The 10,776-nt window shown below is 41.5% G+C and overlaps 1 protein-coding gene across 1 annotated transcript; it reads right to left on the bottom strand.

The window, feature by feature from the left end:
* Positions 1-764: 764 nt before the first annotated feature.
* On the bottom strand, positions 765-6,353 carry P2RY1 (purinergic receptor P2Y1). Its single transcript, XM_045851464.1, has 2 exons — positions 5,203-6,353; positions 765-3,081 (listed from the first exon to the last, which is right to left on the bottom strand). The coding sequence occupies exon 1, from the start codon at positions 6,351-6,353 to the stop codon at positions 5,241-5,243; it is 1,113 nt and encodes a 370-aa protein (XP_045707420.1). The 3' UTR covers positions 765-3,081; positions 5,203-5,240.
* Between the last annotated feature and the right edge of the window lie 4,423 nt (positions 6,354-10,776).

The following is a 10,776-nucleotide window of genomic DNA, read 5'->3' as shown; positions in this document are numbered from 1 at the left end:
TACACACCCACAAAACTCTACCAAAGTTGATGTTAATAAATGAGGACTCCCAGGTGGTGAAGTTCTGGGTAGTACAGCTACTTGAGAAGTTAAAACTGAATTAGAAATATTTCAAAGACTGCAAGAGATTTGCACTTGTCCATTCACAGGAGTCTATGACTGGGCACCTGTCAGCAGACAACCAGAACAGGGCCACCAGAACCAGCAGACACCCAGTGCAGGGCCACCGGCACTTACCTTCTGACACCGAGGAGGAAAGCAGCAGCACTGTAAGCGTGCTCTCATTCCACCATACGCATTTTCACTGCACAGCACCTGATATGTATTTTTTAATAAACTTGAAAGAAGGAGGTGAGGTACACTAATAATCAGAAACTGCAAAAGATTCTTATTAGTAAGATTACCTGCATAGATTATAAATTAGAGAGAAGATGACAGCTAACATTTTAAATATAGAACACTAGTATGAGAAATATGGATTAAGGTTGCATTGAGTATGTTCCTCAAAGAATTAGGTCACATTCCTATCAATAATATCAAATCATGACAATTGTATCAATTATCACAGGCCAGAATTTGCTCTCTAACACTTCAGTATTTCACAGGGCAGCCTACGCCTTAGGAAATGTGTGCATTAACTCTACACACCCGGCAGTATTTGCTAGGTGTTACACGGTATACGTCCAAGTCTGGGGAAACTAGTGAGTATTCATAGCATAATAACATAGAAGTCATCAGACCACATTTCATAGTTTTATTGAGACTTTTTAGTTGTAGTTGTCTATTGTAGGTACAGTTCTAGTGACTGCGATTATATGCAGGCTCTGCTGTTATTACGAATAGCAGATGCAAAGTCGGCCGCCATGCCTTGGACACACACACACGGTATTGTACACTCCTGCATGCAAACATATAGGAAATGTACATTCCTTTTGAATAAAACAATTGTGCACAATTAGTTGGGAATCTGTTAAGCTACCACTGATTTAGATAAACCTGAGAAAGCACAAAATGTCAAGTAATACTGTTTCCATACCGCTCATTTAATGGCACTAATGATCACAAGGAAACCTAGTGAATTATCTACATTAAATCACAGATAATATAAAAATAAACATTTTTGCAAAAGCACTGAAACATACTAGAATTCAAATTCACAAATTTTGATATGTCACATATATTCCCCTTCATATTAATTTGTCATTATGTATATAATACAATGTACAACAGAATAAAAAATGTAACAGAATTCAGCAGCCAAATATACAATAATACAGTCATCACTATTAAACTTGGAATTAAAGTTATCAACTGAACAATCAGTTTAAAATTAATAGCAGTGTTAAACTTGCTGGTAGTGTGTTACTTAGAAACTCCACCTTAAAGCAATTAAGATTATACTATTTCACCTTAAAAAGAAATACGGCGCAAAAATTTAAGAAGAACTGAACACGGTCACTGATTACACCAGCTGCCTCTTTCTCTCCCCATCTCCCTAAAGTTTTTCTTTAAATTCTAATGTGACATTGATCATGCCCATCCCACCAGACATCTAACATGTAAGAGCTCTGTTTTGAATTTAAGACAAGTATATTGCATTTGGAAATAAAAACTCTGATCATATTTGCGGGCACAATTCTAAATGTTCTTAAAAGGCAATATAAACTTTTCTATAACATTATATAAAATGTAGACAATACAGACACAGATGTGTTGTACTTGCAATTGATCTTATGATAGTTTGACAACAAATTCTGTCTGTATAGAAAGAACTTTAAATAAAAAGAAAAACGTGCAAAAGCATTTCTGGAAAAAATTAACCACTTGTATCACAGATTTTCATACTTTAGGTCAAAAAATCTGAAGACAAACATTTCAAGATACTAATTTTTGAAAAGCATCATAATTTACAATAACTCATCTTATCTATGCATCATATATTATGTAAAATATACCACTGGGACGTTAACATTATACACTGTAATAAATAGAATTTACATCAGTATATTGGACCTTTCAAGAAAGTCTTTCAATCTGTGCAACTGAAGAACTGTAAGCTTCATTAATAAATACTATTATGACAGCCACAATGTGACCAGCAAAGTTAAAGCTTCAATAGATCTCTAACTAGTTACATGTCTCTGTTGTCGCCAGTTGGATTCCAGCTGCTCTCAACACTGACCTCTTTTGTATCCAAAGGCAGATGAGGGTACTGCTGAAGGGGACTGAGAAGGGGACTGAGAAAATTTACAAGTCGTAGGTCCACATCACAATGGGTGGATTTCATGAGAATCTTTAGCCAAGGACTGGAATTGAAGAGTCCTGCAAAGTACAGCAGCAGATTTTATGCACCTCTGGCTGTCTGTGGTTCTAATGTTTCCACATCCCCCAAGGCCCCAACAGCTAGATGTTATCCAACCTTTTAAAATACAAACAATGGTCTTGAAAGGGTCACAGTTCCAAAGCTGGCCGAGTGGCAGTGTCATGGTTTTAACTCTGAATTCTACTCATACTGTACTTCTTCTTGGTTTGTCCTTTTCACCATTGCAATGCAAACATGTCGATGTTCAAAGTGTCAAACATGTACTTTGTGTGTCAAAAAACACCTTGAACTTGGCATTAAAATAGTTTTGTATTGTGAAATTTAGTTAACTGATAAATCCTATGATTTCAGCAGCTCTTTCATCAAAATGCCAACAGACTTCTTCTGTTTTCATTAAAATAGTTAATAATATCATCACATGTCAAGAATCAGATTTTAAGATCACTGCTTCATCCTGACCCTCTTTATGTTTTCACCGTGAACACAGACGCTTCCCAGAGAGCTTTTTGGCCTGCAAGGAGTCAGTGAGATCATTCTTGTTTCTATTTGACATGCATCCACATGTCACTATTGTCTACTCAGTGATGTACGAAGCTAAAGAAGAACCACTCTGGAAAAAAAAACATGTCAAGAAGTAAAAGGGCATTTCTAGTCACTGTCCACCTCCTCAGTGGATCCACACTCCCTAAGAAGTTCTCTGGTAGCTGAAACAGTTGTCCTTAACACAGACTGTAAAATCAGGCTGGGCATTCTGAGACCTAAAAGGAAGAAAACTGGAGTAAATGATGAGGAAATACTACAGAAATGTGTTCCATTAGCCTTTGAGTTTAAGGATCGCTTTGAAATTTCCATTTTGTTCAATTTAGTGATATTAAACTTGTCTCACTGAACATGACACATGGCAGGGACAAGATGGTGATAACATATTTTAGATTTCTTCCTTGAGTATTCCACAGCAGACAATCCTGTAGGACCCTAACCAACTGAGAACCTAGTTAAGCCTTCTCTTTCCTCAAAATGAGTAGGTGTAAGTGAGACATTTAAAATGTTTCTTCTATACTAATTCTGTGCATTAATAGTGAACATGTAGAAAAAGAACCACTTTTTAGAAAGCTAAACACAGTTTTTCTTCATTGGTCTTAGTGGCCTGAGACTGGATACTCTTAAGTAATTCTAAGAAGAAACTGAAGGTCTCAAAAACCCACCATCTATCCAGGTATTGCACAAACTGAAATAAATTTCTGCCTTACCTGTCACTGTGCCCCACAGGTTCTTGCCTTAAGACACAACCCCCAATTATTTTATTTATAAAGCGTTTTCAAACGAGTTATTCCACCACAAGTGGCAGACTCTGATGTTGGCTTCATTGAGGTTTTCACAATTAAACATCCTTTTGACACCGGATTTATTTGTTTGGAGCTGTAAGTTGGGTTGCCTCATCTCATTATTCTACATCACATAGAATTTAAAGTTTTAAGGGCTAGAAATGCAGCAATTCAATACTCATTAAAATGTTATTAAAACATTGAAATATTTTACATATTTCTCATTTTTGCTTGGCAGAGAAAAACCTAGAAGAGAAACCCTGCCCAGTGGTCCTCTTACAAACTACTAACAGTGTGATGGAGTAGTTTGTACAACTTACTTTTCACTGTTGGGGTGCCTTAGGTACTTAAAATGTGATTATCCTTGTATCCCTTTCTCACATATTTCAATTTTTCCCTTTAAATGTGAGGATATAAGATCTAATAAAGGATTGTAGCTTCTCTACCAACACAACCTTCACAAATTCCACCTTCTTTTCATTGCATTTAATGTTCTCCATCATTTCAAAGAAGCAAAAAGCACCTTTACACCATGATTTTAATTTAAAGTCCTGAATCTAAAAATGTCTTCTCCCCACTCCCTGTTGCCTCGTACGTTTTAGACTGTGCTTCTGGAGTATGCGTTGTGACCAGCTGTAACCACTCTCCCTCTGATAACACCATCCTCCTGCCCAACACCCTCAACTTGCTGACAGTTATTCGGCTTTAGCCTATAATTGATCTGTGATTTTTCAGAACTGTTTTCACAGATGTGAGTGAGCATCTGCACTGGAACACAAACAAACTCCAGCAGCAGTGATGCAAGTCAATGCTCTTTGTCACAGGAAGTCTAACGGAGTGCGTGTTGTTTACAAGGAAAGGACAAGCACTTTGATGGTTTTGAATGCATTTTACCTATGGATAATATATGCGGGCTTCCATCATCAAACACTTAGCATCCAACATAGAGTGAGTAGTTTGCCAGAAGTAACTGGACAGTCACCTTTGAGGCTTTTAGATTCATTGGCTTTCCTTTTCTATTCAAGTCTTCAAGAAACTCAAATCAGTTCCCACCCATACTAATAGGACCACAAATGACCCCAGCTAAGATCTCTGTTCCCCTGATACTGAATGAATGGAACTTAGTACTTTGCTATATGCTCTGCTAACTTTAAGAATGCGGAGCTTCAATTTGGTCACCCCAAGGATTATTAAAAACATTAAAGACCAGATGAATCGTAAACTTCAGTTTCAGGTGGTCAATTCGCTTGGAGAAATTATTAATAGCAAAACTGCTCCAACACTCAAGTGCACTTTACACAGAAACGCTTGTAAATTTTAAAGGCAGAAGAGAAGGTAAATATTTAACTAGAGAAGAATTATTTTATTATACATACTTCTGGTGAGAAAGAAGGGAGGTCTTGAGAGCAAACCCAAACAAACTTAAGTGTGTGTGTGGATATTTCCAGTTCTATTCTTCTTTTAACTCACTAACTTCTTGGTTGGATTTTTCTCTAAACTTTTAAAAACTTAAAGGGGGTGGGGGGGAACACATGGCTCTATTCAGCATCCTACCATGTCACAACAGTGGGTGTTTGGGGATTCTTGCTTCTTCACAAGCTTGTATCTCCATTCTGCTTGAACTCGGATAAAATATTGAGGGTCATGTCTTCACTCTTGGACTGCAAATTTGCCTCACTTCTTCTGGAGGCTTTCCTGGTCGCTCGGGAGAGCCTCCTTCTGAAAGTATCTCCTGCCAAGAAATAGAGAATGGGATCCACACAGCTGTTGAGACTTGCTAGACCTCTTGTCACCTGATAAGTAGCATAAACCCTGTCATTGAAAGCACACATTTCTGGGGTCTGGAAATCCAGCCGGGCCCTCAAATTCATCGTTTTCATTACATGGAAAGGGATATAAGACACACCAAAGACAGTCAGTACAATAATCACCAGGTAAATCGATTTCCTCCTCAGAGGTGAGTTGTCCAGGTCATTGTAAATCAAAGCTTTCACAATTAATCCATAACAGCCCAGAATCAGCACCAAGGGCACACAGAACATGGCCACGGTCGTGCACATGCTGTAGATGAAATAGCTTCGCAGGTACTCGTCTGTGGTGGTGTCATAGCAGGTGGTGGTTTTGTTTTTCCGGACCTGGGTGCCGGTGTAGAAGAGGATGGGGGAGATCCCCAAGACCACGACGAGCCACACCAGCACGCTGATGTAGACGGCGTTCTTCTTCTTGAGCCTGCCCAGGGACTTGAGCGGATACACCACGCCGCTGTAGCGGTGCACGCTGATGCAGGTTAGGAACAAGATGCTGCCATAGAGGTTCACATGGAAGATGAACCTCTGCAGCTTACACATGACATCTCCGAAGATCCAGTCTGTCTTATTAAAGTAGTAGAAGATGAGCGCGGGCAGAGTCAGTACGTACAAGAAGTCGGCCAAGGCCAAGTTGAACATGTACACGGAGATGCCGCTCCACGGCTTCATGTGGAAGACGAACATCCAGATGGCCACGCTGTTGCCCAGGAAGCCGATGATGAACACCAAAATGTAGACAGCCGGCAGGTAGTAGAACTGGAAGCCCGTCTTGGTCAGCGAGCATGTGTACGGGGAGGTGACGGAGGCGACTGTGCTGTTTCCCCAGGGAGAGCCCAGGCCGGGCACAAAGACAGCGTCCGTCCCGTTGGGGACAGCCGACCACAGCACCTCGGTCATTCTGTCCTCCCGGACTTAGGCGGCTGCTCCAAGGGACAAGCGGCGGCGTGAGGGCGGCGGCGGCGAAGGGAGCTGCGAGCATCGGAAAAGCGGGCGAACGGAAGGGAGCGGGCACCCGGGATCCCCGCGGGAGGGGGCGCGCTGGGGCTCGCCCACGCTGGCTCCGGCTCCACGTTCGCGGAGGGCCATGAAATCCGCCCGGGACCAGGACCGAACCAGGCTGGCGGGCAGGCCAGCAACTTCCCAGGCGGGCTGGCAGCGCCTAAATTACACAACGGGGAGCGCAGGGCACCGCCAGCCTCCCACAACTTTCCGACTGCGCTTTCCCGAGGGGTGGCTAGTCCTCGCCGGAGGCTCAGCGAGGTCCAGCCAAACTCACGTGTTGCGCTCCGGCATTGGGACGGAGTTCCCCAGCCTCCTTCTCCCGAAGATCAACTTCGTTTGGGCATCTTCCTTCTCGCAACCTTGCAAGCAAACAGCTCGACCCCGGGGTCCGCGCGGCTTCCGCGTGGCTGCAGACCTGTGCGCTTTGGGACCGCGTCTGTTCGCCTTCAGCACTGCTCGGGGCTCTTCTGGAGGCCCTGCAGGGTCCGGAGTGCTGGGGGCAGGCGGAGAGCCCGGCTCCCGGGGAGGGTGGGCGGAGTTTGGGCACCCGGGCGCTCCGCGGGAGGCGAGGGGCGTGTCTCCCCCCCACCCCCACCCCCACCCCCACCCCCACCCCCACCCCCACCCCTGCCGCCGCCCCTGCCCGCCCGGCTGCCAGCCCGCGCTCTGCCCGCGCTTCGCCCCGAACCCAAGGCGTTTTCTGGGAATCCAGTCTCTACTGTGGCCGGCGCGCTCAACTGCAGCCTCGCCGCTGCTACAAGTCCGCGGCGAGGACTAGGGGCGCGCCGGGTCAGGGTTGGCTGCGGGGGAACGTTTGGCAGCGAGGGCTGCCTTCGCTCTTCCGCCACTGTCTCGGCAAAGTGAAGTTGCTGACACACAGGAAACCCTTCTGACCGCTCAGAGCCTCCTGCCTACAGTTTTAAGCCCACTCGTCGGAGGCAGAAGTCTCTAGGGCCCTCCCGAACTACGCCAGGTGTTTGCAAGTTCCAAGCTGGCAGCCGTGCCCCGCTGGGAACGCCCTGGCTTTGCTGTGCGCCTCTGCAAGGAGACCAGATTCCTGGCACAAGCAGGAACCTGCTAGTCCAAGAGAACCCCAGCTTTAAAAGGCGAGAGAGAGTGCTGGGAGAGGGGTGAGGATCATCTCTTTCTGCCCTTCCAGTCTGCTTCGTGCTTTTTCTTTCAATATTGATGTTCTCAATTAACCAAATGCTAATAAACAGACACCATTGGTAACGTCAACTTGAGAATTTCTAAAAGGGTTCTCTAAAAATATTAGTTTATAGTACACGTTGCCCCAAAACAATTTAACTTGATACTTATCACCTACCGACAACACAAGCTCCCCAAATTCTCCTGTGCAGTACATTTCATTAATGATCAGAGGCTGCAATAAAAAGTAATTTTAAAATATTGTTTTAGGAATAACTTGAATATTAAATATGCTTTATATAAAATAGATGTAAAGGAACATTAGAACCCAGAGTGGTTAAGGTATGGTTTGGGGGTTTATTACCAATCCTGTTTTTTAAGGGGTTAGGCACAATTATCTCTAGTAAGTGCCTTAACAATATAAGCTGGGACTTCCTTAAATACTATGGGTTTTTTTAAAACTTGTTTTCATGGTTTGATTGCATCAAAAATTTAGCCAATACATTTCAAAACTCTATTTAAGTTTAATTGCAAAGTAAATGAATTATTAGCTGTTCAGGGACATATTTCAATGGGCCCACACAGGACTGTAACCTAGCACTTCTTGACATTTACTGATTAGTGGAATGTTTTATATGAAATATTTACAAAGGCTTTTTCTCTTGGAGGAAAAAGAATCCAAAAAGGAAAAATCTGCAAACCACATACCATAAAGATTTCTTTCTGGTCCTAGATGTTACATGGTAATTTTCTCTTTAAAAAGTGCTCAGGAAAATCAAGAGCTGCTTTGGTAACACGAAGAAAAATTGCCTACAAGATCGAAATTGTCCTTTAGAGAAACACGTATAGAAAGGACCAGACTTAAACATAAGGTATTGTGAACACAGTAGTATTTTGAATTGTGGTCAATTGAACAGCAGGAAAAGAAATGCTAAAGCTAGAGTGAGTAAGTCAAGTAAAGGGCATGAATGTTGTTTTGAAATGTCTTAATTGAAGTAAAAGCTGCAGGCCTCTGTTTTCTCATCTATCCAATAAAGGAGTTGGATTTGATTATCTTTTATTTTTCACTCGTCTCCCAAATGAAGTGATTCTATAATTCTGAGCCTTAACATTTTCATATTGCTTGATTGGGATGGTACTGAGATGATGTTCCATTAAGAGAGAGAAGGAAGCAAGGAAAACCATTAAGAGTTCCATTGACACGCAATAGGTCCTAACTCCTCACCGCTTTGCATTTTTCATTTGCAACATAAGAGGTATGTAACCATTCAGAAGTCCTTTGCAAATGCATTAATTCATAATGTGAGTGTTTTGAAATGTACACTTAGTTCAAATACCATTAAGTACATTCAGAAAACTTGATGTTGTACTTGGAATTTGGGGGAGATAGTTGTTCAGAGTATACCACAGACTTCTTTTTAATGATGTTAAAAAGGTCAATTTTGAAAACACTGCTGTTACATTCAGCATATTTAACTATGCATTTATTATATAGCAAAGTTATATTTTAAATCCAAATTGTACCTTATGGAAATAATATACATGTATTCAGTTATTTGTTGATAACTTTGTATTTGTAAAACATTGGACTAGATTTAATGAAAGAATAAAATTAAAATCTAAGACCCAATAACATGTCAGTATTTATTGATCTTTGAATACCAATTATAAATGCCTTAAAGGTATGAAAAAAAACATGGTATATAAATGTAAGTGACTTCCCTAAATGCTTTGTATTAATTTGTTTTCTACTTGATAAATGACATAAATGCCAAATCTCTGATTGTCTGATTTAACTGGAAATGCCAAGAACATTATAACTAACCATAATAAAGCATATAACAACAATAATAATAAGCCTTTCTTGTATACTTAGCACTGTGCATATCCAACAAGAATTATCATATTTAATCCTTAAAAATATACTATGATGATAACTGGCAATTGTATTCTTATTTTATGAGTGATGAAACTAAGGCACAGAGATGTTAACTAACTTTTCCATGGTCACACAGTAACACTGGTCATTAAACCTTAGCCATCTATCCCCAAAGCCCACACATTTAACCATTAATTCTATAATGCAGTACACCCAAGTGCAGGGCATTGATAGGAATATGAACTTTTAGTGATCTCTACAGTTGAGCATACAAGGGGTTATCCCCAGAGCCTTGTATCAGGAGAGAAAATTTTGAGTCAGCTCTTGAAAGATGCTGATAGTCAAAGAGTATTTAAGACACTTCCCAAATGTTATACTTCTCTACTTACACTTTTAAAAATTGCCAACAATTTCTATAAGATCTGAGAAGGACTTGCAATCATGGGAAAGTCAGATCTGTTTAGCCTCAGACTCATAAACAAAAAGGCTGCTCTTCTTGTATTTACAGAGATTCTCACAGGCATCATTAGGAAATCAGTTCTTTCTCCTTCCCTAAAAATCACAGAAAATCCAACAGTCATCGAGGATGGAAAGATCTTTGAAAAAATTCTAATCAAGGGCCACAAGCATAAAAAGAAGAAAAAAACTTCAGATAAACAGAAAATATAAAGTGTCTCAACTTTACATTTGAGACTAAGAGATGTGAGATTAAATACACATAACGCTACAAATGCTAAACCTAATTTGGGTGACTGTGTGAAAGAAGGGAGCACCCATGGTCAGGATGCCTGTGAAGATTTCGCAGTTAAGAGGCATTGAGACCCTGGTTTGGGAGTTAACGGCATCCTTTGAGAGATCCTTGTAAGCATAGCAAGTAAGATGTGATAGCTCCTGAGACATACCTTAGGAAAATAAGGAAACTCTTGTGCTCCCCAGGAAGAAAATAGGAGAAAGAAATAGAGAAAAGGGTCTGAGGAGTTCACAGCCAGTGTCCCCTAAAGAAGAAAGAGAAGGCAAGAGGGCTGAGGTGGAACGGACGTGGAAAGTGGACGAGGAGCAAACGGAGAGAGAATGAAAGGATTGTCCTGTGCTGTGACGGGCCCAGCTGCTCCTATAAATTATGCACTTGTCATGGATCCAATCAGTAGACTTCCTGAAATTTATTTCATTAAGAATTACAGCAGGGATGGAGGACACAGAAGAGGAGACAGCAGGGTTGCTCCAAGGTTGGAACGAGAATAGGAGACCAAGAGATCAGGGAGCCCTTGAGAAAGACCGGGGAGACGGATA

The sequence above is a fragment of the Phyllostomus hastatus genome, unplaced genomic scaffold, assembly GCF_019186645.2.
Source record: "Phyllostomus hastatus isolate PE091 unplaced genomic scaffold, TTU_PhHast_1.1 phas_contig_86, whole genome shotgun sequence".
Classification (NCBI taxonomy): Eukaryota; Metazoa; Chordata; class Mammalia; order Chiroptera; family Phyllostomidae; genus Phyllostomus; species Phyllostomus hastatus.
The sequence above is the reverse complement of the archived record's forward strand: the minus strand, read 5'-3'. Positions and strand labels throughout refer to the sequence as shown.

Bases quoted from the DNA above. Each gene is read 5' to 3' on its own strand.
- P2RY1 (XM_045851464.1), bottom strand. From the start codon at position 6,353: ATGACCGAGGTGCTGTGGTCGGCTGTCCCCAACGGGACGGACGCTGTC.